This window comes from Pleurodeles waltl, chromosome 6, assembly GCF_031143425.1.
Source record: "Pleurodeles waltl isolate 20211129_DDA chromosome 6, aPleWal1.hap1.20221129, whole genome shotgun sequence".
NCBI lineage: Eukaryota > Metazoa > Chordata > Amphibia > Caudata > Salamandridae > Pleurodeles > Pleurodeles waltl.
In genome coordinates, this window is record NC_090445.1 from 161965573 (window position 1) to 161992412 (window position 26840).

General features: G+C 47.7%; 1 protein-coding gene across 1 annotated transcript in view; it reads left to right on the top strand.

The window, feature by feature from the left end:
- The window catches only part of HSD17B1 (hydroxysteroid 17-beta dehydrogenase 1), an 83289-nt gene that overhangs the window by 10606 nt on the left and 45843 nt on the right, over positions 1-26840 (top strand). The window contains exon 2 of the mRNA XM_069237711.1: positions 5604-5765. Coding sequence (XP_069093812.1) covers positions 5604-5765 — 162 coding nt within the window. The remainder of the gene's footprint in view (positions 1-5603; positions 5766-26840) is intronic.

Below are 26840 nucleotides of genomic sequence, written 5' to 3' on the forward strand. Positions count from 1 at the left end.
GGTATACTCATCATGCAGTTCTGGTTGTGCTTCTGCCCCCGCTTCTACACTGCATTTAGTGCTGGAAATATCAGGCCCATAGATACTGGGGTACTTAAAATAGCCAGGGGCAGTATACATACCAGGATTAATGCTCTAAGAGGGGACCACCACTCCTGTGTCAAATGTATGCTAAAGAATCATCACATAAATTGGAAATAAAATCCAAGTTGTTCTACTTCAAAATCAAACTTACATTGCAATCCACTCCAAAGGCCAAATATAGTGGAAGTAATAATTGTGCAGGCATGGAATATTAATTTTTGTAGCAATGATTATCATTTAGAAATGAGATGCTACAGTGGTGAGTTATAAGGAAGACATGTTTTTGTGACTAGAAGACGCTTCTATTTATAAATCATACATTTCCAGAGAAGAAAACATTAAGTTTGTAAAACTATTAATTGAATATGGATTTTAACTGAAGGCAAAAGGTACCCAAACATTATAGATAACATACTATTTCAGATGTTAGTTACAGGCATCAATGTGAAGGATTTACTTGAAAAACATTATTGTGATTAATTGATGAATAATATTTAAAGAGGTCTGAATATTATTGATTGGCATTGAATGTACAATGTGTTCTGTATGATATCATTGTGCTGTTGCCTTCAGAATGTCCTGATGGGTGATACCCCCTAATACAAAATATATCTTGGCTTAAAGATCTTACAAAAATTACATTTGAGACTGAAAAATTCTGTCCTCATCCAATAACTATATGAAAGAAAATGAGATTATATATGTGATATAAGTGGACAAGGGAACAAATTAATACAACTATGAAAGGAGGCCAATTATACTTGTGCTAAATGATGTGTGCAACATGTTCAATGAAGATTGGGTTGAATTGCTTTTGTCAACCTCTAGCACCTTCTGGGAACAGATGCCATTCCCACCACAGCACTCATTCTACGGTAGTTAGACTGAGTTAAATTAACTATTACACCTCTTTGAGCTGTGCATTTCATATTTGCTTTCGGTTGCCTCTCTTTGTGACAGTATCTCAATACGTTACGCTCAAGACATCAAGTTGTCCTTTTTCAAGATACAGTTGCACAGTGCAAAAACCAAGTGGAAGTTCTGCATACGGCTATCCAAGATGTTCTAGTAATTAGAACAGCCATTACTGATACCCTGCTACTCAAGATGCCTTCAACTAGATTGTCAACTTAATTTAGCAACTCCCTCTCTGTGACAGAAATGTCGGCTTCCCACAGGAGGTAGGAAGCTGACTGGGACTGCGGGGCCTTCAGGCTCCCCCCGTGGTCCCCAACATTGTGACCGGGTGCTCTGGGGAGCTCCCAGGTCAAATGGCTGGGCCCTGGGGGATGAGGTCCCCTGCGGCTGAGATCAGCCCTGGGGAGGCGGGGCCACGTGGTCCCCCTCCTCCCAAACAAATTAATAGTTAGGCTGGGCCCTGGGGGATGGGGCCTCCAGGGCTGAGACTGGCCGTGGAAAGGGGGAGCCATGCGGCCTCCTCTTCAAAAAATTAATAATCAGGCGGGGCCCTGGGGGATGGGATCCCGGGGGCCAAAATCGGTCAGGAGAGGGGGTGGCATGCAAACCTGTGGCCAAACCCCACTACGCACAGCCAAAGGCTGTGCACAGCGCTGGTTTGGGTAGTTATAGGGTTTCGCCACAGGTCCTATGGGCAACCCCTGCTGCGCACGGCCAATCGCAGAGGTTGGGTGGTTGAAGGCTGAATGCCATGCACGGTGGTGGTTGGATTACCATATAGTAATTAAAATGACTTTACACTAAAAAACATAGACATTCACTTAAAAAAACAAAGGTTCATGGACGTTATAGTCAGGAAATAGAATTAAAAATACATTAGAAATTCAAGTAAAAAAACAAAAGTTATAGTGATGTTATAGTTAGGCTCACATTTTAAACGTACAAAACTATAGAAATTCAGCTGTTGTAGTTATTGTTATTTCAAGTAACTATAACTCGTGCCCTAAGGTATATACTGTATAACTCACACCCTCGCCATGCACTGCTAATTATTCCACAAATTACAGCACTCATAACATCTTTCATAACATTATTGATAATGTCACTGGAATATGTGCAGTAAAATTATCGATCAGATAACTGTGCATGGTGGGGGCGCGAGTTATAGTATCCTTAGGGCACAAGTTATAGTTCCTTGAAACAACTCTAACTAAAACAGCTGAATTTCTATGGTTTTGTACGTTTAAAGTGTAAGCCTAACTATAATGGTCCTGAAACCTTTGTTTTTTAAATTGAATATATATATATATATATATATATATATATATATATATATATACTTATATATTATTTTTCACTAAAAAAACAAAGGTGACAGGCACGTTATAGTTAGTGCTTTTTGTGATTTAGTGCAAATTCGTTCAGTAGTTTCAGAGATCTTAGAGTTAAAAAAAATATAAATATATGTATAAATATGCAGATTCGTGGATCCAGGGGAAAAGCAAAGCCCTGATTGGCTGGCCGCAACCTGACAGAAAAGTTGTAGCCACCATTTTGTCTTTCGCATTGACTGGGGGGTATTAACATATATAAATCACACCTATTATCTTTATCACAAAGTCACCAATAATTATAATCAAATGTACATTATATAATTTCATTCATTGCAATGTTTAATCAAAGTGGTTGTCATAATTTTTTTTCAATAAAGCCTTTTAAAAAAATCAATGTCTCAGTCTTTTTTCAAACATTTTTGGGTCTTTCTGTTTCTGGATGGCTGCTGCACTCCCTGCAGCCACCTCAACATTAAATAAAATGCTTGGCGGAAGCCCACCTCCAGCCCTAATTGATATTGTGATTGCGAAATCCCAAGGCAACTGAGACTTGGATACGATCTCATCCCTCTTTAATGCACCACTCGGCACTCCCTGCCCTTTTATCTCACTCTTGTAGGTGCCTTCTCCTCACTGCTTCTTGCAATGGTACCTGTTTATTTTTTATTTTTCTCTTCCTCTTCCTCCTCCTTTCCCCTTTTCCTTCCTCTGTCTTGCTCTTTGTCAGATCCTGATGATGAAAAGTGTCAGTGCCCATAAATAAGTGCTTTGCCCCCCCCCCCAGCAAACTCTGACCCAATTAAGCATTGCCCTCGAATGTCCTAAGAGTTTAGGAAGGTTAGACCTTTACCCACATCTTTCCCTACAGCTCCTCATTTATATGATCAGTGTCTTATTAGAACTACCCAGTACTCAGTCAATTAAGCTATTACACAATGTGATTACTTTGTTTAAAGGCACTTAAAAGCTTGGAAAAGGACCGTGCCAATTTGATGCAAAGCTAACTTTGAACAAAAACGTCTCTGACTGAATGAACTCTGTGAGTAATGACGCTATAAATAAACTGTCCATTAAATGATGTAGGCCAATTTGTTGGATTGAAACTAACTGGGGGGGGAGTGTTTAGATTGGAATGGAAAACAAGTGGGTGAAGGTAAAAAGTACTGTTTATTAAAATGTAGAAGTTTCACAAAATAAAAATCCGACCATGGGCCTGAGTACAGAATCCATAGTGCTTCATGTAGATTTGAAATTTGCAAACTATTTATAAACATATCAGCCAAAGTGATGGTAATATTTATGAGCTGAATCCCATTAAATTAAATATGTATAGCAATAGGCACAGAGTCCACCCGTACGGAAAGTGAAACACCCACGTCACACGAGGCATTTATTTGTTTAAAAGTAGACGCAGTACCACTTTAGCAGAGGGAATAAAGCCTTCATAAAATCAAACTACAATTATAGGTTGTAATGCACTAAATGCGGAATATCATCACAGGCAGCCGGTACACCACTGACACAGGCATACCAGTCGGTCAGACAGGAATGAAGGCAGAGGGATGTACATCCTCAGAGCTGGTGTTGTCTTCAGCTGACTTTCCCTGGCTGCCATATGCTGAGCTTTCAGTTTCACTGTGTGAACTGTGGATAATTGTGTGTGTGTGTGTAAAATACACATTTAGAGCAAACAGTTTTGTATGCAGTATTGGTAGATTGTGTGCTGTGTAAAAGCCAGACGCACACTCTTCCACAACTTTGTTGGCAAGAATGTGGTGCTTGCCTTTTCAGTGATGTTGCAGATTCTATTGAGAGTCACAATTTTAAGGTGGCAGCTTCAGTCACAACAGTCAACTAGCCAGTCACATGGAGATGACAACAATCTGCATTCAACAGGCTGGGGTGTAGTTTGGTCAGTAAGATTTTAGGGGTGTGAGTTTCAGATTTTCTGACAATCAGACTGGCATATAGGCCCTCATTACAACCCTGGTGGTCAAAGACCGCCAGGGTTGTTTTGGCGATTGTACCGCCAACAGGCTGGCGGTACAAATCGCCATATTATGACCGGACCGGCAGTTTCCCGCCATCGTTGTCCCAGCGGTTATAATCTGCCAGGGCAGGGCTGCTTGCAGCGCTGCCCTGGGGATTATGACTCCCCTTCTCGCCAGCCTGTCCATGGTGGTAGAGACCGCCATGGAAAGGCTGGCGGGAAGGGGAGTCGCGGGGCCCCTGCACTGCCTACGCACTTGGCATGGGCAGCTCAGGGGCCCCCAGGCACAGCCTCACCCTGCTTTTCAATGTCTGCACAGCAGACAGTGAAAAGTGCGACGGGTGCAGCTGCACCCGTCGCGCAGCCGCAACACCACCGGCTCCATTAGGAGCCGGCTGCAATGCTACGTCCGACATCCCCGCTGGGCCAGCGGGCGGAAACTCTGTGGCCCACCAAGGTTGTAATGAGGGCCATAATGTGTAAAACCATTTATAAGAAGGGTGCATGACAGGGGCCTAAGGGGCAGCATAAAGGTAGAGAAATGCGGATTGGTACAAGTACCAAGAGACAAACCACAATATTTTGTAAAAAAAACATAATTCTTTTTGAAGACATTCAAAGCAGAGAGTGAGAGAGTGTGTATGAATTTTTTGTCTGTTTATATAAAAATTCCTGCTAAAATCCGACTGACATCTCACAATACCCGACTAAAAGCAGCTTTACCCAACAACTTATCAAAAAATATATTTGTTAGGGGGTGTACCACCCCACACACCGCCTGAAGCTACACCCCTGTGTATGCCCGTCAACAGGATCAATGTGCCGTTTGTGCAACCATGATCCATGTAGCAGTGGTGCACGTGGAATGTTGGTGCAAATGTAAAGCATCCTTTCTCTCCGTACTCTAAGATTCACTTGTGTTATGGCACTGCAGTTTTTACCTTAGTATCACTAGAAAATCACTCTGCCAAAACAGAAGTGAAATTGTGTGGTGGGTAGATCAACAATTATTTCTTGATACATTAGATGTTATAAAATAGGGAGGGTCATGGAACTATTTTATTAATTTCTCTCATTTGTTATGAAGATACAATTCTGGATAATTCTTTCTTGGAACGGAAGAATACATATTATGCTCTTTGGTGGTCTACAGTATAAAAAGACACAATCACAGAATTAGGGAGTGATGTCTAAAAATGGTCAAATTAAAAAATATTATTTGGAGCCCTGGCTGATCCATTGTTTTGTCTGTCCATCTTGTTGCCTCCTTGAGCCAGTCTATGCCACAATGCGGAACCTGTCGAAGAAGCAGCGCCTCCTCGAGTGTGTACGGAACTGTCATTCCAGCACCCTGGAGATTCTGCAGATGGACATCACAGATCAGCAGTCAGTGATGGCAGCAGTTGATAAAATCAAGGAGCAACGGGTAGATGTGCTAGGTAAGAGCATTGTTTTAGATTTTGTTGTATTTTAATTGTATTTACATAGCACTTACTAGCCCTGTTGATGCTCCGAAGCACTTTGTGGTGAGTAACGTATCACAAGGTAACCATTAATCCAATGGTTATTGGTTGATGTTGGTCACTGGGATCAGTCTTGTGCTATCAAGTAGGGGTGAGTGATAAATTCTAATTTTTGGCCACTCCACGCTACACATATAACAGGGTGTTCTGGGCAAATTCCGCCAACCGACTTGTGGTAGTCTTATCTTGCATGCTGTTCATTAACAGTAAGTTGGGGAGCGAGAATTGGCACCCTCTAGCATGATTTTTGGGTGCTAGGAGAGCACCTGACAAGATTTTCCTGTTGCAGGTGGTCGTGACTGTTATAGTTGAGAAAGCTGCAGCTCGAGTAAAAAACCTACTTGAGTGACACCAAAACCAACTTGAGCAGCAGCTACGGTGCCATTTGTGCTGATTTTTCAGCTAGGAACAAGGTCCTGGCACTTAAAAATCAGTGCTGGCAGCCGACGTGTCGATTTCCTCCCACTCGCAGAACTCAGCGGAATCTCACAGTGTTTATGTAATTCAGCGTAATTCATCATAGTGAAATAATGCATGTTCTGCCCACCCCTATTATCAAGGAACCCATTACATGCAAGAATTCCAATCTTTTGTGATAGATTAAATTAACTGAAGTTAGGAGCGGACATTAGTGGGGGGATGTGAGTTAATGCAGATGGTTAGTGGGCTGATGAGAAATTGGGTTGTCAGTTGAAGGGGGTAAGTATTCACCTCTAATAATAATATCAGTCCTTGATAGGGAACTCCTAAAGCCTCTAAATTATACTGACCTCAACCCCCGGGTACCTATGGTACAGACCAGGCAGGCGTAACTTAGAGGCAATGTATAAAATACTAAAATAGTATAAAAGTCGAAATGCAAAACAATAAAACTCCCAAAAGTAGTAAGGATTTTTTTTTTATGAACACAACACCCATAACCCAATAAGGGGAACCAGAGATATCTATTTTTAAAGTTTTAAATAGAAATTGCACCAGGAGCCCAAAGTGCTAGTGATAGTCAATGTTCACAATAGAACTAGACCAAGGTGCAATTTGACACTGTCCGTGATGGAGCAGATCGGATAAACTAACCACTTTGTCCTGGTCATATTTATTACTTTCTCACTTTAGTCCTTTAGGTCCCAATGCATCACGGGACCACACTTCTTAAGTCCCCCAACACCTCAGGGGAGGCACTTAGAGACTCACAGGGTGGCAGGCAGAGCCCAACAGGAGAGTCCAGTTGCCGCTGGTCAGCTGAGCAGTTGAAGGAAAAGGCCCCTCATAAGTTATTGTGTCCCTACAGCTTTAACAGGAGGTCACCCTTATGGCTCTTGAAGCCCAGTTCTTTGACCTGGAGGCAAGGAGGAGAGCAGGTCCAGTCTTTTAGAATCTTCGCAGGTCTCAGACAGTAGGTTCATTCCTCTTCTGATCGTCTACAGGGCCAGGAGCGTTCTGAAGTGGGTGCCTGCTGGTGTCACATTTTTTTCTTGCACAAGATAGTGTGTGGTATTTAGCCCTTAGAATTTCATAACCAATGAGCTAGGTTCCCAGAGTTAAACCTAACCACTTTGAGCATTTTAAAGATGACTGTAGTCTCCGGCCACACGAAACTTGGGATCTGAAAGCTAGAGTCTGCTTTAGGGAGTATACTATCCTTTTTCCACCATCCTCTAGTTCCTGGCACCCCCAACAGATTCAGAACAGAAGTCTTGCAAAATCAAAGCTAAGCTTTTAGCAACCAGAGAGTGAATATACACACGGGGGGTCATTACAACCCTGGCGGACGGTGTTAAAGCGGCGGTAATACCGCAAACAGGGAATTATGACCGTGGCTGAAACCACCAACATAGACAGCCACTTTAACACTCCAACCGTCACGGCGGTACAGACAAGCAGCGCAGCGGTCACCACCAACAGACAGGCGGGAGACAAAGTACCGCCCACAGCATTACAACAGGCCAATCCGCCACCTTTTCCGGGGCGGATTCACCGTGGATAAAAACACGGCGGAAACAGCTTTTGCAATAGGAAAATGCTCACCTTAACACACTCCACGAGGAAGGAGGGCACCATGGAGCCGGAACTCCAAATACTCCCTGCGATTGTGTTCCTGCTCCTCTACGAACATCAGCAACGGCGGCGCCGAAGACAATGGTGAGTACTGCACCTACGACATAGGGGAGGGGGGAGGCAAAAGTCAGGGACACACACACGCAACACCCCCACCCCATCCCGACCCTCGCACACTACAACATACACACCAATGCATTTCCAAACATCACAGGAACAACCCCCAACCCCTCCGGAAGAATGCAAAGACAAAAGGGAATTCAGTACAACCATTGTAATGTATCAAAATACAGTAAGCTCATATATTCATAAATATATACACATTCCAAATATATACATCACGATTAGTAGTGCAGGTATGCACATTTCAATGACTGTGACCACTGGGCCCAAAATGCATGGGCGAGGCCCACACATGATACCTGTCCAGAAACGGAGAGAACACTGCTGGGGCATCAGATAGAAATACAACAGGCACCTCAGGGGGAAGGGAAGTGGGGGCACCTCAGCCGTATGACAGCACCACGCTACATCCACGACGGGGCTCCATGCCCATTGATGTATCCTGGGGAGTGCAAAGCCACAGTCTCACAAGTCTTTGCAGTGGGTGGTTTGCCCACTGTACCATCCTGGGGAGTGCAAAGCCACAGTCTCACAAGTCTTTGCAGTGGGTGGTTTGCCCACTGTACCATCCTGGGGAGTGCAAAGCCACAGTCTCTCAACTCTTTGCAGTGGGTAGTTTGCCCACTGTACCATCCTGGGGAGTGCAAAGCCACAGTCTCACAATTCTTTGCAGTGGGTGGTTTGCCCACTGTACCATCCTGGGGAGTGCAAAGCCATAGTCTCACAAGTCTTTGCAGTGGGTGGTTTGCCCACTGTACCATTCTGGGTAGTGCAAAGCCACAGTCTCTCAAGTATTTGCAGTGGGTGGTTTGCCCACTGTACCATCCTGGGGAGTGCAAAGCCACAGACTCCCAAGTGGATAACAGTCTCCATTGGTTCTGGAGGGGGACTGGTACCCAGAATGCTTCATCCTGTTAAGGACAGACGGAGTGGATGCTGTTCTCCACTGGTTCTGGAGGGGGACTGGTGCCCAGAGTGCTTCATCCTGTTAAGGACTCAGGTAGTGGATGCTGTCCTCCACTGGTTCTGGAGGGGGACTGGTGCCCAGAGTGCTTCATCCTGTTAAGGACTCAGGTAGTGGATGCTGTTCTCCACTGGTTCTGAAGGGGGACTGGTGCCCACAGTGCATCACGCTCCCCGTGACGGTCCCAGTTCCATCACTGCCCCTGCCGCACATGGGCTAACGATGCTTGAGTTGGCGGTGCTTGCTCTGTTCAGCGGTGCTTGCCATGGCGGTCTTTGCCCTGTTCAGCGGTGCTTGGCCTGTTCAGCGGTGCTTGCCATGGCGGTCTTTGCCCTGTTCAGCGGTGCTTGCCCTGTTCAGCTGTGCTTGCCATGGCGGTCTTTGCCCTGTTCAGCGGTGCTTGTCCTGTTCAGCTGTGCTTGCCCTGTTCAGCTGTGCTTGCCCTGTTCAGCGGTGCTTGCCCTGTTCAGCTGTGCTTGCCATGGCGGTCTTTGCCCTGCTCAGCGGTGCTTGCCCTGTTCAGCTGTGCTTGCCCTGTTCAGCTGTGCTTGCCCTGTTCAGCGGTGCTTGCCCTGTTCAGCAGTGCTTGCCATGGCGGTCTTTGCCCTGTTCAGCGGTGCTTGCCCTGTTCAGCGGTGCTTGGCCTGTTCAGCTGTGCTTGCCATGGCGGTCTTTGGCCTGTTCAGCGGTGCTTGCCCTGTTCAGCGGTGCTTGACTTTGCTGTCTCTGACCTGTGCAGCGGTGTGTGCCATGGCGGTCCCTCATTGCCCAGCGGGGCTGTGGCTGCCGGGGCCCTCCTAGGCACTGACTCTGGCGGTGGTCTCCGGACCAGTGACGATTGTGCTGCCCTACTGGGCACTGACTCTGGCGGTGGTCTCCGGACCAGTGACGATTTTGCTGCCCTCCTGGGCACTGACTCTGGCGGTAGTCTCCGGACCAGTGACGATGGGGCTGACGGTGGCGTCCTGGGCAGCGGGGAGGATGGCTGCCTTCCCCGCCGTGCTGCTCTTCCCAGACTTTGTCGACTTCTTCTGCCCCTTCCCCACCTTGGGAGGAGTCACAGCTGACTCGACACTCCCCCCAGGACCCTTGTGAGCGGCTTTGCCGGCAGGAGTCTTCACCCTCTCCCGTCGGGCACTGTCCAATTTCTGGTGCTTCACAGGGGGTGGACTGGCAGTGCTTTGGCTCCGTGTCACACTAGCTGCCCTGGTGCCCGGTGCACTCCACATACCTCTAACAGGCACCACTGGTACCGGACTTTTTTGGGCTGAGGTGCTAGTACGGGACCTATGAATTGGGGGGGGGGGTGGTGGGACAGAGGTCAAGGTTGCTCAGGAAAAGTTTTTGATGAACACTGGGACGGGTAGCTGAAGGGGGTCTGGGAGTGTAGGAAGAGGAGGTGGTTGTAGGAGGTGTAACTTTTGATGCTTTGGGTGCAGGTGCATGTTCTGGAGGCTGTCGTGAGGTGGATGGATGTTGGGTGTGTGTGTGCCCGCGTTTGTGTACTTTGGGAGGGGGCGTCACAGGCACACTGGGAGAGGACACAGGGGACATGTAAATGGGAGTGGGGGTGGTGAGTGCAGGTGAGCGGGGTGAGGTGCTGGGTGTTCTGGTGCGAGTCCTAGTGGCTGTAGTGGTAGTGCATGCAGGTGAGAGTGTAGACAACACTGGGAGGGAGGATGGAGACGAGGAGGGGGACACAGTGGAGGCAGTGGATGTTGCTGTGTCTGTATGTGGGTGATGCTTGTGTGAGTGCCTGTGGGATGTGTGGTGCCTATGTTTGCCTGAGCTGCCCTTGTGTGTTGACGTGTGTGCAGGCTGGTCTGATGGTGTGCTTGGGATAGGCTGAGGTACAGGGGATTGGGTCTGGGTGGAGGAAGTTGGAGGGGGGAGGCTAGACACAGGGACAATGGCTGCCATCAGTGCTGAGGCCAGAGATTGCAGGGTTCGATAATGGGCAGCCTGACCAGAATGAATGCCCTCCAGGAATGCATTAGTGTGTTGCAACTCCCTTTCTACACCCTGGATGGCATTCACAAAGGTAGACTGCCCAACAGTGAGTGACCTGAGGAGGTCAATGGCCTCCTCACTGAGGGCAGCAGGGGTGACAGGGGCAGGGGCTGAGGTGCCTGGGGCGAAGGTGATGCCCACCCTCCTGGGTGAGCGGGCATGGGGCGAAGGCTGAGGGGCTGCTGGGAGGGCGGTGCTGGTAGGGGGGGTGGCGGCTGTACCTGTAGAAGTGGGGGGCACAGGTGGTGCCGCCACCACAAGGGAGCTCCCATCGGAGGACGAGTCCGTGTCACTGTTTGCTGATCCGGTGACCGCCATGAATCTCCCCTCGCCCTCTGTCCCACTGTTGTATTCAGAGTCCGTGGTGTAGCCCTCCATGGCCATGTGGGATGCAGCCCCCTCGTGCTCCAGTGCCCCTGTACCTCCGCCTGATGATGCTGATGCACAGGGAGAGCACAAAAAGGGGGGGGGACAGAAGAAATACAAGTTGAGTGCATGGCTTACCGCTACCGTTGGCAGACAATACAGACACAGCAGCGCCATGCACTACGCCGTGCTCTTGGCCTCTACAGATGCAGTTCCTGGGATATGGCCTACATGGCTATGATGGACATCTGCACACATAGATGACACATGGGCATGTATAACTGTACTTGGCACTCTACAGGGGTGGGATGGAGTGCCACATGTCCTGCATTACGGAGGGGCCTAGCCTACGGAACTCGCCCTGGCCTAGGGAAACCCACAGCCCTCCTCCCCCACCAAGACCCCTCCACTGCACGCAAAGTCATGAGAATGTGAGTGTACTCACCCCCTTTTGTCTGCTGTGATGCCCTCATGCGCCCATCCAACTCAGGGCAGGCCACCGCCAGGATCCGGAACATCAGGGGGGTCATGGTGCGATGGGCACCCCTCCCACGGTGGGAGGCCATCCCCAGCTGAGCCTCCGCTGTCTTCTTGCTCCAGCGGCGAATGTCCTCCCATCTTTTACGGCAGTGGGTGCTCCGTCTCTGGTGGACCCCCAGGGTCCGGACGTCCTTGGCGATGGCACGCCAAATATCCTTCTTCTGGTGGGCGCTGACCTACATGACATGTACAGGGGAAGAAGAGAAGTCATTACCAACTGCACCGTCGAAGTGAGTGGCCCACATCCCTGCCCTTGCCATGTGGCACATACATTCACACTCCTTCATGCTCGCAGAACTCTGCCCCCTTCCTACTTACATCCAGCCCTCTCCACCCAGGCATAGCCCATACAACTTGCACCCTATGTACTCACCTGTTGGTCTGGAGGACCGTAGAGTAGCATGTACTGGGAGAGGACCCCGTCCACAAGCTTCTCCAACTCCTGTGCAGTGAAGGCAGGGGCCCTTTCCCCAGACGCACGTGCCATTGTCTCTTCCAGACCGAGGTCACAGCAGCACTTGCAGTGTAGGTCCTCTCCTGTCGAAGATCAGGTATCGAGATTCAACAGATAGAAAATGGCGGTGACGTCCGCGGCGGTGACGTCCGCGGCAGTGCGTATCATCACCGCCTGCGCACTTCGTCATTGGCTCCTGGGACACATAGGGTCCAATGTTAACCAATGCAGCATTGCGCCGCGGTCTACAACCGCCTACCGCGACGGTGTACAACGACAGCGCAGTTACCTCACATCCCATTGTCCTACTTTAGAGGTCAGGCATCCGCCATTTCAGGGGCCCACATGGCTTCATTTTCAACTGCGTCACACATACCTAGGCCTGGACTCAACACACATACAGAACGCTTTTTGTATTTTGTGTCGTGTTCTGTGTAGCTGTGGGTACATACCTCTGAATTGGTTGACTCTGTGGTCGCTGTTGTCCTTCCTAGGCACCGTCAGCTGGGACATGTGAGGAGATGGCGGAATCCTCCGGTGTACCGACCGCTGGTGGACCTGTTGACAATGGAGGAGCGACATTTAATCATCACCTACAGGTTTGACCGTGCCACAATCCAGGAACTGTGTACCCAGTTGGAGCCAGACCTTATGTCACCAATCCGCCATCCCACAGGAATCCCCCCTCAAGTGCAGGTGCTATCAGTGCTCCATTTCCTAGCAAGTGGGTCATTTCAAACAACAGTGGCCATGGCATCAGGGATGTCCCAGCCTATGTTTTCCAACGTGTTGTCCAGAGTGTTGTCTGCCCTGCTGAAACACATGAGGAGCTACATCGTTTTCCCTCAGGTGGAGGATTTGGCTACAGTTAAAGGTGACTTCTATGCCCTGGGACATATCCCTAACATCATAGGTGCCATTGATGGGACCCATGTAGCTCTGGTCCCCCCCCACAGGAGTGAACAGGTGTACAGGAACCGGAAAAGTTATAATTCGATGAATGTACAGATGGTATGTTTGGCAGACCAGTACATCTCGCAGGTAAATGCTATGTTCCCTGGCTCAGTGCATGACGCCTACATCCTGCGGAATAGCAGCATCCCTTATGTGATGGGTCAACTCCAGAGGCACCGGGTGTGGCTATTAGGGGACTCTGGTTACCCCAACCTGTCATGGCTACTGACCCCAGTGAGGAATCCCAGGACCAGGGCAGAGGAACGCTACAATGAGGCCCATGGGCGGACTAGGAGGGTGATCGAACGCACCTTCGGCCTCCTGAAGGCCAGGTTCAGGTGCCTGCATATGACAGGTGGTTCCCTATTCTACTCACCAAGGAAGGTGTGCCAGATCATCATCGCCTGCTCTATGCTTCACAATCTTGCTTTGCGACGCCAAGTGCCTTTTCTGCAGGAGGATGGTCCAGATGACGGTGTTGTGGCAGCTGTGGAGCCTGTTGACAGTGATGGGGAGGAAGCTGAGGAAGAAGACATTGACAACAGGGACTCTGTCATACAGCAATATTTCCAGTGACACACAGGTGAGATCAATTTCTTTACTAGTACATTTACTTTCACACTTCTACCTCTATCCTGTCTGTCAATTTGAAGCAGTATTTGGTAACTGAGTTGTACATTTCCATTACGGTTTCACAGATGTGGTTACCAACGTGTGTCATCTGCTTGCATCCTTCATGGACTTGTGATGTGTGACATAGGTATGTTTACATTACAATTTTCTAAAGGATTTTGTCATTGTCATAGATAATACACATTTTCAAAATCACAGACTGACTCCAGATTGTTTTGTGGTTCAAGGGTGTTTATTGACGTGCTAATTATTGGACGGGGTGGCAAAATGGTGATGGGTGATGGTGGAGGAATGTCCATGTCCAGTCTATTAGTCTCACAGGTGCACTGCCCATATGGGAATAAGAAGTGGAGCTGGGGCAGTTCGAATATGGACAGGGTAACAAAGTGGGACAGTGGGATGACAATCAGGGTTGTCTCATTTCTTGGCGGGGGTCTTGCCATCGTGCTCTGTCCTGTTCCTGGATCTCAGGGACCGCTTGCGGGGTGGTTCTCCGTCTGCAGGGGGTGGGGTGCTGGTGTGGTGGTCCTGTGGCGGGGCGTCCTGTCCACTAGCGCCGAGGGAGGTGGTGGGCAGTTCATCATCCAGGCTAGTGTCAGGGGCCCCTTGGAGTGTCACGGTGTCCCTCATGGTGTTCTGTATGTCCTACAGCACCCCTACGATGGTGCCCAGGGCGGAGCTGATGGTTCTGAGCTCCTCCCTGAAGCCCAAATAGTGTTCCTCCTGCATGCGCTGGGTCTCCTCAAACTTGGCCAGGACCGTAGCCATCGTCTCCTGGGAGTGGTGGTATGCTCCCATGATGGAGGAGAGGGCCTCATGGAGAGTGGGTTCCCTTGGCCTGTCCACCCCCTGTCGCACAGCAGCCCTCCCAGTTCCCCTATGTTCCTGTGCCTCCATCCCCTGGACCTTGTGCCTACTACCACTGCCCCCAGGTCCCTGTTGTTGTTGGGGTGGTGGGTTATGCTGGGTTCCCTGTAGTGGTGGACACACAGCTGATTGACGTGTCCTGGGTACGGAGGTATGGGCCCGCTGGATGGGTGCTGTGCTGGTGTTACCAGAGGGTGGAAGGTCAGTGTTGGGCTGTGCCTGTGTGAGGGGAACCGACTGTCCCGAGTCCCACGATGGTCTGGGCTGGTCATCTGGATCCAGTTGGCCAGAGCTGCTGTCATCACTGTGGGCCTCTTCTGTGGGTGGGGTAGAGATGTCTGGACCCTCCTGTCTGGTGACGTTAGATAGTGGTCCTGCAGGGGTATAAAAGCATGATTATTGCATCTGTGTGTGTCATGGTGTGCAATGGGTGGGTGAGCGTGTACCCCAGTGCTAGCATTCCTGTGTGGGGGCTTGTGTGATGATGGTTAGGGGGTATTATGGGTATGTGCAGTGGGCATGCTTTAGTGATGGGTGTCCATGCTTTGTTGTGTCATGCAGGGCTTGGTGTTGGGATGTGTGGTTTGTGTTATTAGTACATTAGTGAGGAGTTGGAGTGATAGGGGAGGGGTGAGGGTGGGGGTGTGTGATAGCATGCAGGTAGGGTGGGGGATATGATAGTTAAGATTTGACTTACCAGTGTCCATTCCTCCACCGACTCCTCCGAGGCCCTCAGGATGCATGATGGTCAAGACCTGCTCCTCCCATGTTGTTAGTTGTGGGGGAGGAGGTGGGGGTCCGCCGCCAGTCCGCTGAACCGCGATGTTGTGCCTGGATACCACGGAACGCACCTTCCCCCGTAGATTGTTCCACCTCTTCCTGATGTCCTCCCGATTTCTTGGGTGCTGTCCCACTGCGTTGACCCTGTCCACGATTCTTCGCCATAGCTCCATCTTCCTAGCTATAGAGGTGTGCTGCACCTGTGATCCAAATAGCTGTGGCTCTACCCGTACGATTTCCTCCACCATAACCCTGAGCTCCTCCTCCAAAAACCTGGGGTGTCTTTGGCGTGCCATGGGGTGGTGTAGGTGATGTGTGGGGTGGTGTATGTGGTGATGAGTGTGGTGATGTGTAGTGGTGTGGGGTGTTTTGTGCGTGGATGTTGTGTGGTTGATGGTGTTGTGTGCCTCTGTGTGGTGGGGTTGTCTATTGCTGTGCTCCCTCTCTGTCGCCTTCGTCTCAAATATTTGGTCATAGGGGTTTGTGGGTGATGTGGGTGTGTGTTTTATATTGTGTTGGGTGTGTGGGAGTGGTGTTTGTATGTGTATCAGGTGTGTGTATTTGGAATTGTCCAATGTGGCGGTGTTTTGTAGAAGTGTGTGTATTTTGAGCGCGGCGGTGTCTACCGCCAATGGAATACCGCGGTTGAAAGACCACCGCGTGGATTCGTGGGTCCTAATAGCATGGGCGTGTTTCTGTTGGCGTGACGGTGGAGGTTTTGTTTTCGCCAGTTTATCACTGACCTTTGGTGTGGCGGACTTGTGTGGGTGTCTGAATTTCGGCGGATTCCGAGATGTGGGTCATAATAGCTGTGGCGGAATTCCGCGGCCGCGGCGGTGTATTGGCGGTCTTCTGCACGGCGGTAAGCGGCTTTTACCGCCAATGTTGTAATGACCCCCATAGTGTTTTGGCATTTTGTTTCTCTCCTTTGAAGTGCACCCCAAATGTTATATATAAAACCGCAGCAGACTTGTCTAGCAGAAAGTTACATTCAATCAGATTTTGACACCCTAATTTCAAAGACACTGCTCACAGCCACACCCCGGTGGTCACTCTAAACCAATTGTGGGGAAGCTCTCCCTCCCATTGGGGTTGGTTCCTGGCTGACTAGAAGGACATAAGGGGAAGCAGGCTCAGGTATGAGCTGGATCTGCTTTGAAAGGGAGGCCCCGTATAATTATCCTGGGTGCTGTGCCCAGACTTTGGCTGCACTTCAGTCAAGGGAAAGACAACACCTCACTACAGCCAGGGCCCTCTGTCCCTGGCGTGGGAGCAGTTCACACCTCACCACATGGGAGTCATTAAGCTGCCAGGTGACAGTTAAATATTAAGTGAAAGTCTTCCATAGACTTTAGGCAGAAAAAAGGTAGCTGTAATGGTTAGACAAAACCCAACTTTACCTTTAAATTGGGCTTTGTTCAACTGTTAAAAAGAGCCCTTGAAATATTTCTTTAGCTGTTACCAATCCGAAATTACCATTATAAGGTGTTATTATGTAATCCTGCATTTCCTTATGAAAGCAGCCAGCCTTGCTGAAGTGAAAATAGCCTTCATGCTTCCACTGCTGATGCTAGTTTTTTCAATGGAATAAAGGGCCTGGATTATGAAAAGTTAGTGCCGCCTTTATGTCATTTTTTGATGCAAAAGCGGCGTAAACTTACAAAATACAATATTTTGTAAGTTTGAGCTGCTTTTGCTTAAAAAATGATGCAAAGGCAACGGTAACTTTTCATAAACCAGGTCCCAACTGTCTCATCTTTGCGAAGTAGTCTACTAATACCAATATTGTTCAATCATAATACTTGTAAAGCGCGACTAGTCACCCGCTAGGGTCTCAAGGCGCTGGGGGGGGGGGGGCAGTAAGTGAGAGGTCGTCGAAGAACGGAAGGGATCTGGTGAAGAGCCAAGTTTTGAGGTCATTTCTGAATTGTGATAGAGTTGGAGATCTTCTGAGGTGGATGGGAAGGGAATTCCAGGTCTTGGCGGCGTGGTGGGAGAAGGATCTTCCTCCTGCTGTGGCCCTCCAGACGCATGGGACGGAAGCGAGTGCGAGGTCGGTGGAGCAGAGCTTTCTGGTGGGCGTGTAAAAGTGGAGTCTTTGGTTGAGGTATTCTGGTCCGGTGTTGTGGAGGGCTTTGTAGGCGTGCGTGAGAAGCTTGAATGTGATTCTCTTGTGTTTTGGGAGCCAGTGCAGGTCTCTCCATAGAGTGGAGGTGTTGCTGTGTTTGGGGCGGTTCATGATGAGACGGGCGGAGGCGTTCTGGATGCGTTGCAGTCTTTTCTGTATCTTGGTGGTGGTTCCGGCGTAGAGTGCATTGCCATAGTCCAGGCGGTTGCTGATGAGGGCCTGGGTGACTGTTGTATAGGCATTTGATGTAGGTAGCTCAACAACAAAGTCCATGGAGTTAGTACTCTTAAGATGGTGAGGTGTTGGCAGAGGCTGACAAACCCTCACTGCAGATCTGTGTGATGTTTTAGTCCTTCCACAAAAAGAGCACCTATTTATTAAGCCCTTGATAGTGGTCCTTATCACAAGCCATCAATTGTGCCTTGGAACTAGCTTTATCATTCTTTTCTGACCAGGGCAGCCTTCTCCTGGAGAGTCATGGTACCAGTATAGACATTTAGGGGGTTGTTCTGACTAGGGCAGAAACTGAACCGCCACGCCAGCGACGATCTTTTGACCGCTGCCAGGGTGGTGATGCAGACTGTCATAGAACAAGTGGCATTTACATGACATTTGCCTGGTTGGTAAGTTTTGACATAATAGAAGCAAGAAAAGAACAGTATCCATCAAGTATGTTGAATATTAGCATATTACATGGTTGTGATGTACAACAAGTTCTAATGATCTGCTGATACTCTAACATTATTTCGAGCTCATTCAAGATGATGTCTCTGATGTGAAAGTGCCTCTTCAATCACCAGGAGTTTCCGGTCATAAACAATGTAGCTCTTCTCAGTGTCAGATAATATTGGAGAATAAAATGCCACAGGATGTAGTTAATTAGTGTCAGAATCTCCTTGTGGCAATACTGCCCCGATGATAAAGGAGGTGGCATAGTTTCTACTACAAAGGGCAGCAAGTCATTGGAATGTTTAGGTACAGACATGAAGGTTTCTTTTCATTTTTTGAAGGCATATTTCTGTTCTTCTCCACATGTGAACTTCACCCCATTTGTAGTTAATTGTAAAATGGAAAGGATGATGGATGAAAAATGATTTTTAAATTGCTGATAACAATTGGTAAAACTATACTTCCTTAACACTTCGCTAAGAAGGCCATTCTAAAACTGCCTTAACTTTTGCAGGATCCATCCCAAATCCCTGTCTGGAAATTTCAAAGCAGAGAAAGGAGATGGTCAAGATTTCAAAGAGACACTTGGTAGCTTTAGCACACAGAGAATAACTCCTTACTCGTCATTGTCATAGTACTTCTCATACTTGATATTGAAGTTCTTACAGAGTAGACGAATGAATCAGGGTATACTTAGACTTGGGCACAATTAGAATTACGCAGGAGTCATTTTTATGCTTGATTAGTGAAATTGACAAAACTATGTCAATATTCCACTTTGTGTAATTACGTGCCATTAGCTGGAAAAATGTCCAGCGAAACATGCTATCTGTGTTAAAAATAGAATGTAAGTGGCTGCTGTTTGCGGTGCTTTGTTCAAATGTACCCTTACACCAAAAACTGGAGCGGGTATGCGTTTTGTGATAAAATATAGCACAAAATGACAGATTTGCAGTTTACGTAATTATGCTTAATTTTTTGTAATTTTGATGAACTTTCACGTAATTAGGGTAAACCATATTAGGCTAATTTTGCATACCCCTAAATATCATTAAGGTATACCTCTATGTACTCATCCAAAATGTCTCTGAATATATCGTTTACAAAATAATGGAAGGCTGCAGGGTGTTACAAAGACCAAATGATATAACCAGATATTCACAATGCCCATGCCTGGTGTTAAATACTGTTTCCCACTCAACCTCCCTCACAAATACGTACTAAATTATTGCTCCTTTAGCTTCTTGGAGATTATTTTTGCAGACTTAATTTGGTCAAAAAGAGATTAACAGATTAAAATCTAATCACAAAAGAGTACAAAGACAAAAAAGAAATGTATAATCCATTAACATTCGGGAATTAAATACGGCTAAGAATATGCAGTAAAACCTCCCTTAAAAGTAAGGCTATTTATCCTAGATACCATCAAATATAAGCACACAATATAATGAACTGTCCGAGGTGATATAAAATGCAAGACAAATATGCAAAGACTAGTTACAAATGCTTTGACTAGAAAACATGGACCATAAATTATTTTCCTAAAATGGATTTGCTGCCTTGCATAATGGCTGAGTTGCCTGCTGTTTCCGTAGAGAGATAAAGTGCACTGGTAAGTAAACTAAGCCTAAAAATCAATGGCCTTACGCCAGCCTAAGGCACTTTTCAGAAAGCCTCCTACTGCAAGGTGGCCAGATGCGTCTGACATCATACGTAGAAAATAAAAAGCTGGTTTGTATTGATGGAACCCACACAATTTCAAAATGGGTACTAGATGTTTATGTCTGTCTGTTTTGTAGAATTTACAAAAGAAGAAAAAGAGAACCAGTGATTGGGAAGAAGACTTGTCACACGGGCAAAGCAGGATGGACTTTGAATCAAGTTGTCCTAAAGGGAAACAAAGATAACTTCTAATAGTTCCGAGACAACATTTAATCAAGAGCGCTCACTCACAGATATTTTTCACAAGGGACAGAAAAGGTTTGGGCCCAGGTCAATTTGGATTTCGGCTAAGTCCCTCATAAATGGTTTGGTCAGCACTCTATATTCTCTGTTGGAAGCTGTACAGCTTTCGCATCTTAGTGGCCTCTCTTCTTGTGATAGACCGGGGTGAAGGAAATAGATCATCTTTAAACAAGACTGCTGTGGTTCTCTTTACATTAAGCTCACCACGGATTCCTGACCCTAAAATCACAGATAAGGCAATCAGCAATAATTTCCTGGTTAAAAAAAACGCTTTCTGATTAATCCATATTGAGATCCCGAGTAGTAATGGAGGCAACCCTACCTGGTCCTCAACATAAGTCAGGCCCAGCTCCTCATGCATGAAATAATGTGGGCTACTTCGCCCAAGTCCCAGCAAAGCCTACAAAACTTGTTTTTCTCCTGTTTTATCCGACTACAATTGTGAAATCCCCATAAAGCGGCCCCATATGTAGTAATTGATAAGCATTTCAGTTTGTAAATATCTTAAAGGAGTAGAACAGGTTTACTGCCAACCTTGAGTGGAACATCATACAGGACACCAAGGGACTGGTTAAAGTGTAGACAGTGATTGGAGATACAGGGGAGGAAACTACTTCAGGAGTCAAAAGTGGCTCTGAGGTAGGAAAACTCAGATGCCCTGTTAATATTTTTGCCCTTGATGGAGATTGGCCTACCTTTGAGTTTTTGACACCCACAGACCATAAAGTGAGTTTTAGATGTATTGGTTTTGAGCTCCAGATTGTCCATAAAGTGGACAAAATTCTCAATAAGGTCTCGTATGACATTGGGCATGCATGAAAGAAGAACGGAAAAACCTGCATAAAGCAATGCTGGTACAGGGGTAGAGTTTACCTTGAGTAGATCTTTTCCCTTTAATGTCAGGAATGTATTTAGGCCGTTGATATATAGAAGAGTAAAATAGGCACCAGGACACATCCCTGTTGCACACCTTGAAATAATGCAAGGGTATCACTACATTCCCCTTCTGTGTCATACCTGACTATAGCTGAAAGCATACAGTGAAGTGCCCATAAAAGAATAAGCAGGAGTTTGGGCAGGCCCATATAGGTTAAAATAGCTCACAATTTGCATCGATTTACAAGATCAAAGGCACTGCCTAAATCATAAATGCAAGGAAAAGAGAGATCTTTCTAGCAACAGTGTATTTACCTATGAAAAGACTAAGAGCCTGATTTGGAGTTTGGTAGAGGGGGTTACTCTGTCACAAATGTGACAGATATCCCGTCCGCAATATTACAATTCCATTATAGCCTATGGAACTTGAATAAGGGGGAGCGGTATATCTGACACAAACGTGACAGAGTAACCCCACTGCCAAACTCTAAATCAGGCCCCAAGATTTAACCACTGTTTCTGCATTCCGAGCCCCTCTCTAAAGCCATATTGCACCCTACTGATGGCACCTGCTTTCTGGGCCCAGGACTCTGTTGTGTGCAGGATGATGCTGCCAACTTCTTTTGCCTCTGAGTCTAGTAGGGATATTGGTTAGTAGCAACGGGGATCCTGCCTGTTGCCTTTCTTGAAGGTTGGCACTATGACAGGAACCTGCCAAGAGGTGGCAATCCTATGGAGTACAACAGCATTCAGAGTATTGGCAATGATGGGGGCCCACAAGGCAATATTTTCCTTATACAAATCCAACGGGACCCCATCAGGGCCATGTGCCTTTCTAGATAGACCAGTGGTTCCCAACCTGTGGTCCGGGGACCCCTGGGGGTCTGCGAAGCCTCCTCAGGGGGTCCGTGACTGCTTAGAAAATTAAATAATATTAACAGATTAGGTCCCCAGGTTTCAGTAATGACTCATTGGGGGGTTCCCAGATTTCAATAATTATTAAATGGGAGGTCCCCGGATTCCAGTAATGATAAAGAGGGGGTCCTTGGAAGTCAAAAGGTTGGCAACCACTGAGATAGACTATTATAGATGGCAGTGGTCACTTCTTCTATGGTAAATATGATATCCATAGGGAATGAAGGAAGATTGCCAACCAAATTCTTGCTCTGGATATGATCGCAGGAGTAAATATGTCTAAGATGCTGGCCCAATTGTCAGCAGTTATATTTAACCCTAGCCCATTGCTATCAATGCCTGATGACCTTCTCCCATTCACAATGCCCCAGGAGCCCTTAGAATCCCTTTCTTTGCAGGTTCCTATGAGTTTTCCCATGTATCTTCTTTAAGGGTATGCTTTCTTTTCTTTAGTGTCATTTTATAAGCACACCTGGCATCAGCTATTGCTACTCTATCAATGGGCATGAGTTTAGGGGCAAGACACATACATTGTTTCGCTACCCAGAAATCCCTATCAAACCAGCCAGGCTGTAAGGATTTAGCAGTTCTCCCTGGCCCAGTTAAAATGTTTTTATGTACAAGTTCAAATTTTCAAATGCCTCACATGTGACATCTGTGGGGTGGTCAGTCGTTAATAGGTGGTCACGAATAAAGTTCAGATTTGCCTTAAATGTCGTCCTTAGCAGAAAAGCCATATTTGCTGCCTGCCATCTTAGCCAGAGCCTGTTATCCTTTGGAATTAAATGAGTCACAGCTTTGACCACAGGTAAATGGGGAAACTCTGTAAGTGGAGCACTAGTTCATTGGGGTTGTGATGGCTAGACGCACTTGCCATCGTCCCCTCTCAATTGCACACTCAGCCATTCCCTTGGAAATAAAAGATAATAAATAATAGTTCCATGCCCCAGCCAACAAAAGTAGGTTTTTGAAATCCCTTCCAATAATAACATGAAAATCATTCAATATTCGATCAACCCTATTTTTTTATTTAAAAACTCTTGTTTATCATTTTTGTCCAACAAAGAACAGACAAACATGGTCCGCAATGAGCCACTTACATATCAGGTACAGTGTAGATAAACATCAAATAGAAAGTAAGCATATAATACAGTATATAACATTGTGGTCGTTTTTGGGCCCTACTTTATCCATCTAAATCACTGCTTCAACTATCCGATGCTGAATCCTCACTCGCACTCCAATTGTGCCTAGCTTCAGTCAGACTCTGTGTGCCCCCTAAAAAACACTCACTTAGAGCTCTCCAAACCTCCAGATCACCTGCAGTTTCTCGTCAGTCCTCACCCACCTGAAGTGTATCTCCTCCACCAGGGACCACTCCAAGAGGTCTTGCACCCACTGTGTCTCCTCAGGAACCCACTGTCCCATCCATGTAATAGCGACCCGTCACTGTGCCAGCACCAAAGCGAGCTGCAAAAAACGATAAGCCATCTTGCGCTTTTTAGGTCTAGGAATGTTGCCCACAGACAGTGCACTGGATTCAGTTCACATCTCAAGGCTGTGATTCTGTGCAGCCTGTCCACCACAGCCACCCAGTAGGAACTGAGCCCACACAAGTCCACACCAAGTGCAAGAAGTCTGCCTCCACAGCTTTACATCAAGGGCAGACCAGGGACCGTTCCGAGACATACTTATGCTGTTTCACAGGGGTCATATAGGTGAGATGCAAGTAACTGAAGTGTATAAAGTGAAAGCGAGCATTAATAGAAACCAACTTTAGCAATGCACACATCCTGACAGACTCCATATTTGACAAAGGAGTGTCCAAATCTAACTCTCAGGTCTGCCTAACCTGTAGTTGCCCATGTAGTCCATCCGCCTGCAGTGCTTTATAGAACAGAGATACAAGGTGGTGCCCCGAGCCAAGCGTCAACACCCCCCCAACACCCCCCCTCTCCTGATGATCACCCCTAAGCTCGCCATCAATATTCGAGGAAACTCACCCTCCTCCACCAACCCAGCTAGAATGTCTTTCTCCTAGTTGTTCCCCCCTTACGCCATCCAGCGTGCTGCATTCTGTAACTGGGACACATAGTAATAATATTCAAGATTAGCGGTACCCAGTCCCCAATCCTAATATAGCTATATCAAAGTAGCTCTTGCCACTCTACTCCACCTTCCTGCACACAGCAATGATGTAAGCACGGTGTTCAACCACCGAAGAATCCCTGCTCGCAATGGACACAGCGAGTTTTGTATGGCATACAGGTAACACGTCAACAACACCATTTTAGCCACTGCTACTGTCCCCATGAGTGGTAGAAGAAAAAGAAGAGTATTCCAAAAACGCACCGACCCCTACAGCGAGGTCAAAACCCTCTGACAAAAATCGTGCTACTCTACTCTCCAGCTCTGTTGTGACCTTGGACATCTGGGCCATCTGCTGCTTAACAACAGCCACCTCCCCACACAGAGTTTCTACGTTACCCTCCTCTATATCACTTTATCTGCCACTTTCCTCAGATCTGCTCTACGTAAGTTGACATCAGTGGATACAGTCTTGATTTTATTATCCAGGGCAGTGTGTGACCCATTAATGGCCGCACGCAGCTTAGCTCACGAGGGTTAGCTCTTGCGTTTTGGGGAGGCAGGCGGGTGCCTAGACTTCTCAGGACATGGTCCCCTATGAGAGCCCAGGCACGGGTTATGTATTGGATGATGGTGTTGGAGGCTGTTGCTCTTGGGGGCCTGCCCTTCCGCATGATGGGTCTGCCTGTGAGCTGCAACCACCCCTACGGGCATCTCCGGTGACTTCAGTCACAGGTATTCACTGAAATCTGGCCTGGGCCCCCCTTAATTTGTAAGTCCACTCAAGAGCCTACCAGGTGCCGGCCCCACACACCCTCACTCTGGTCTCTCCTCAGGGTGACCCACAGTCCACACCCCCACGGCTCAAGCACCCGCCTCAGTCTCTTTATTGCTCCTGTTTTCCACTGCAGCACACAGGGACCACTCCACCATGACCAGCAGCACTCAGCACCAGCCCTCGAGATCCCCCGGTTCCAAACAAGATCCAGTGTACAGAGGACCCACCTCCATCTCAATTGTAAGTTTGCTTCTGCCCAGGGGCCCTAGGTCCACTCCCTCCAGTCCAGCGGAGGCCAATGTGCTTAAATTTGCTGATCCGATCTGGGCCCCAGCAAGAAACCCCTTCTTAAATACTCTTGGGCTCCCGGATTGTAGCTCCCGCCCTCAGCTGCACCCGCCAGCCGAGCTGGTCACTCACTAGTGCAGTATGCCCATCAGCTGGAGGCCCTGCCTCAGCACCAATTATGTACTTCTGGGCCCCTTAGCTTTGTCCCAGCCCTGCCACTCTCTGTACTCAATGGGCCCTCAGATGCTCCAGTACAGCACCAGAACTCTGCCATATATGAGACAGGAGGTCCTCTCTGCGGCACTCCAGGCCCCACGGAGCCCAGGGCAGAGGCTTCCCAGACATGGGACCAGCTTTCTCCTCCTCACGCCAGCCCAGTCAACACCTGGCTGTCCCCACTCCTACCAGCCAGGTCGGTGCATAGTTATTTGCCCTTGGCTGAAGCCTGTGGATCCCTGGACTCGCTTGGCTGATTGCTCCCGTGCCCTCCTGGGCTCAGTCTTATCCCGGCTGCCCACTGCAAAGTGCCACGATTGCACTGAACAGGCCACCGTCTACCTGCGATTTGCTGGGGGGGGGTCTCAATGTCCTACAGTGCGCTTGTTGTTTAGGACACCTCACGGACCAGGAGGAACTGGCATGCCACCTCAATGCAGCCTGTCAGCTTCCCAGCTGTCCCCGCTCCAGTCAGCCAGGATGTCATGGTTCCTCCGGGCACAGCAACACCCACAACACAGGATATCGTCATCAAACAGGCTCCTCACGCCTGCAATACTATCCCTCGTAGGCACCAGAGCCATCACGACTGCCACTGCTCAGCCTGAGTTTCTCTGTGGTTGGCAGGCCGGGTCTCGTGCGCCTTTTACTCATGGGGCCCTTGTCACTCCGTTTGAATCCAGCACTCTCCCAGGCACCCGTCCCATTCGTAGAGCTCCCTCTCATGTCTGTTGCCCCATTTGGGCTTCTTCTGCACCCGGGAACAATAAGGATTCTTAAGGATTTATAGACGGGCCGGCAGGAGCTAAGGGGTTTCTTGTCCTATCTGCCATCTTGCCAGGCCCCACCCTGCTCTACCCTAATCTTTCAGAGTTTCACAATATAAAATAAACCCTGGATTTGGCATCCCATAGGCAGCACGGAATTATAACAAGCATTGGTAAATGCATTAGGTTTTGCCTATGTGATTATTATTATTTTTTGTTTTTGTGAGTTTTAGCTTGATGAGCAGGTGTAAAACTGATATGGTAAACTAATATTTGAACAGGGGTACCTGAATGCCAGAAGGTACAGGAGTGACATGCAAAAGGTGTGCATGTTCACCTGGAGATGTAATGAAAATAATAATACCTTCCTCTCTGTTGGACTCTGTAGGAGAATAAAGGGCAACGTCACAATGGGCTGAACCAGGGAGAACAAATGGTGCAAAAATCAAATGCATGGGTAAGCAGCTTACTAAGAGTAAAGTATATATTACTGCCATGAGCATTTAAATAGCTTGTTAAATTAAGAAATAGCCACCCAGCGCTATGTGTAAAGTA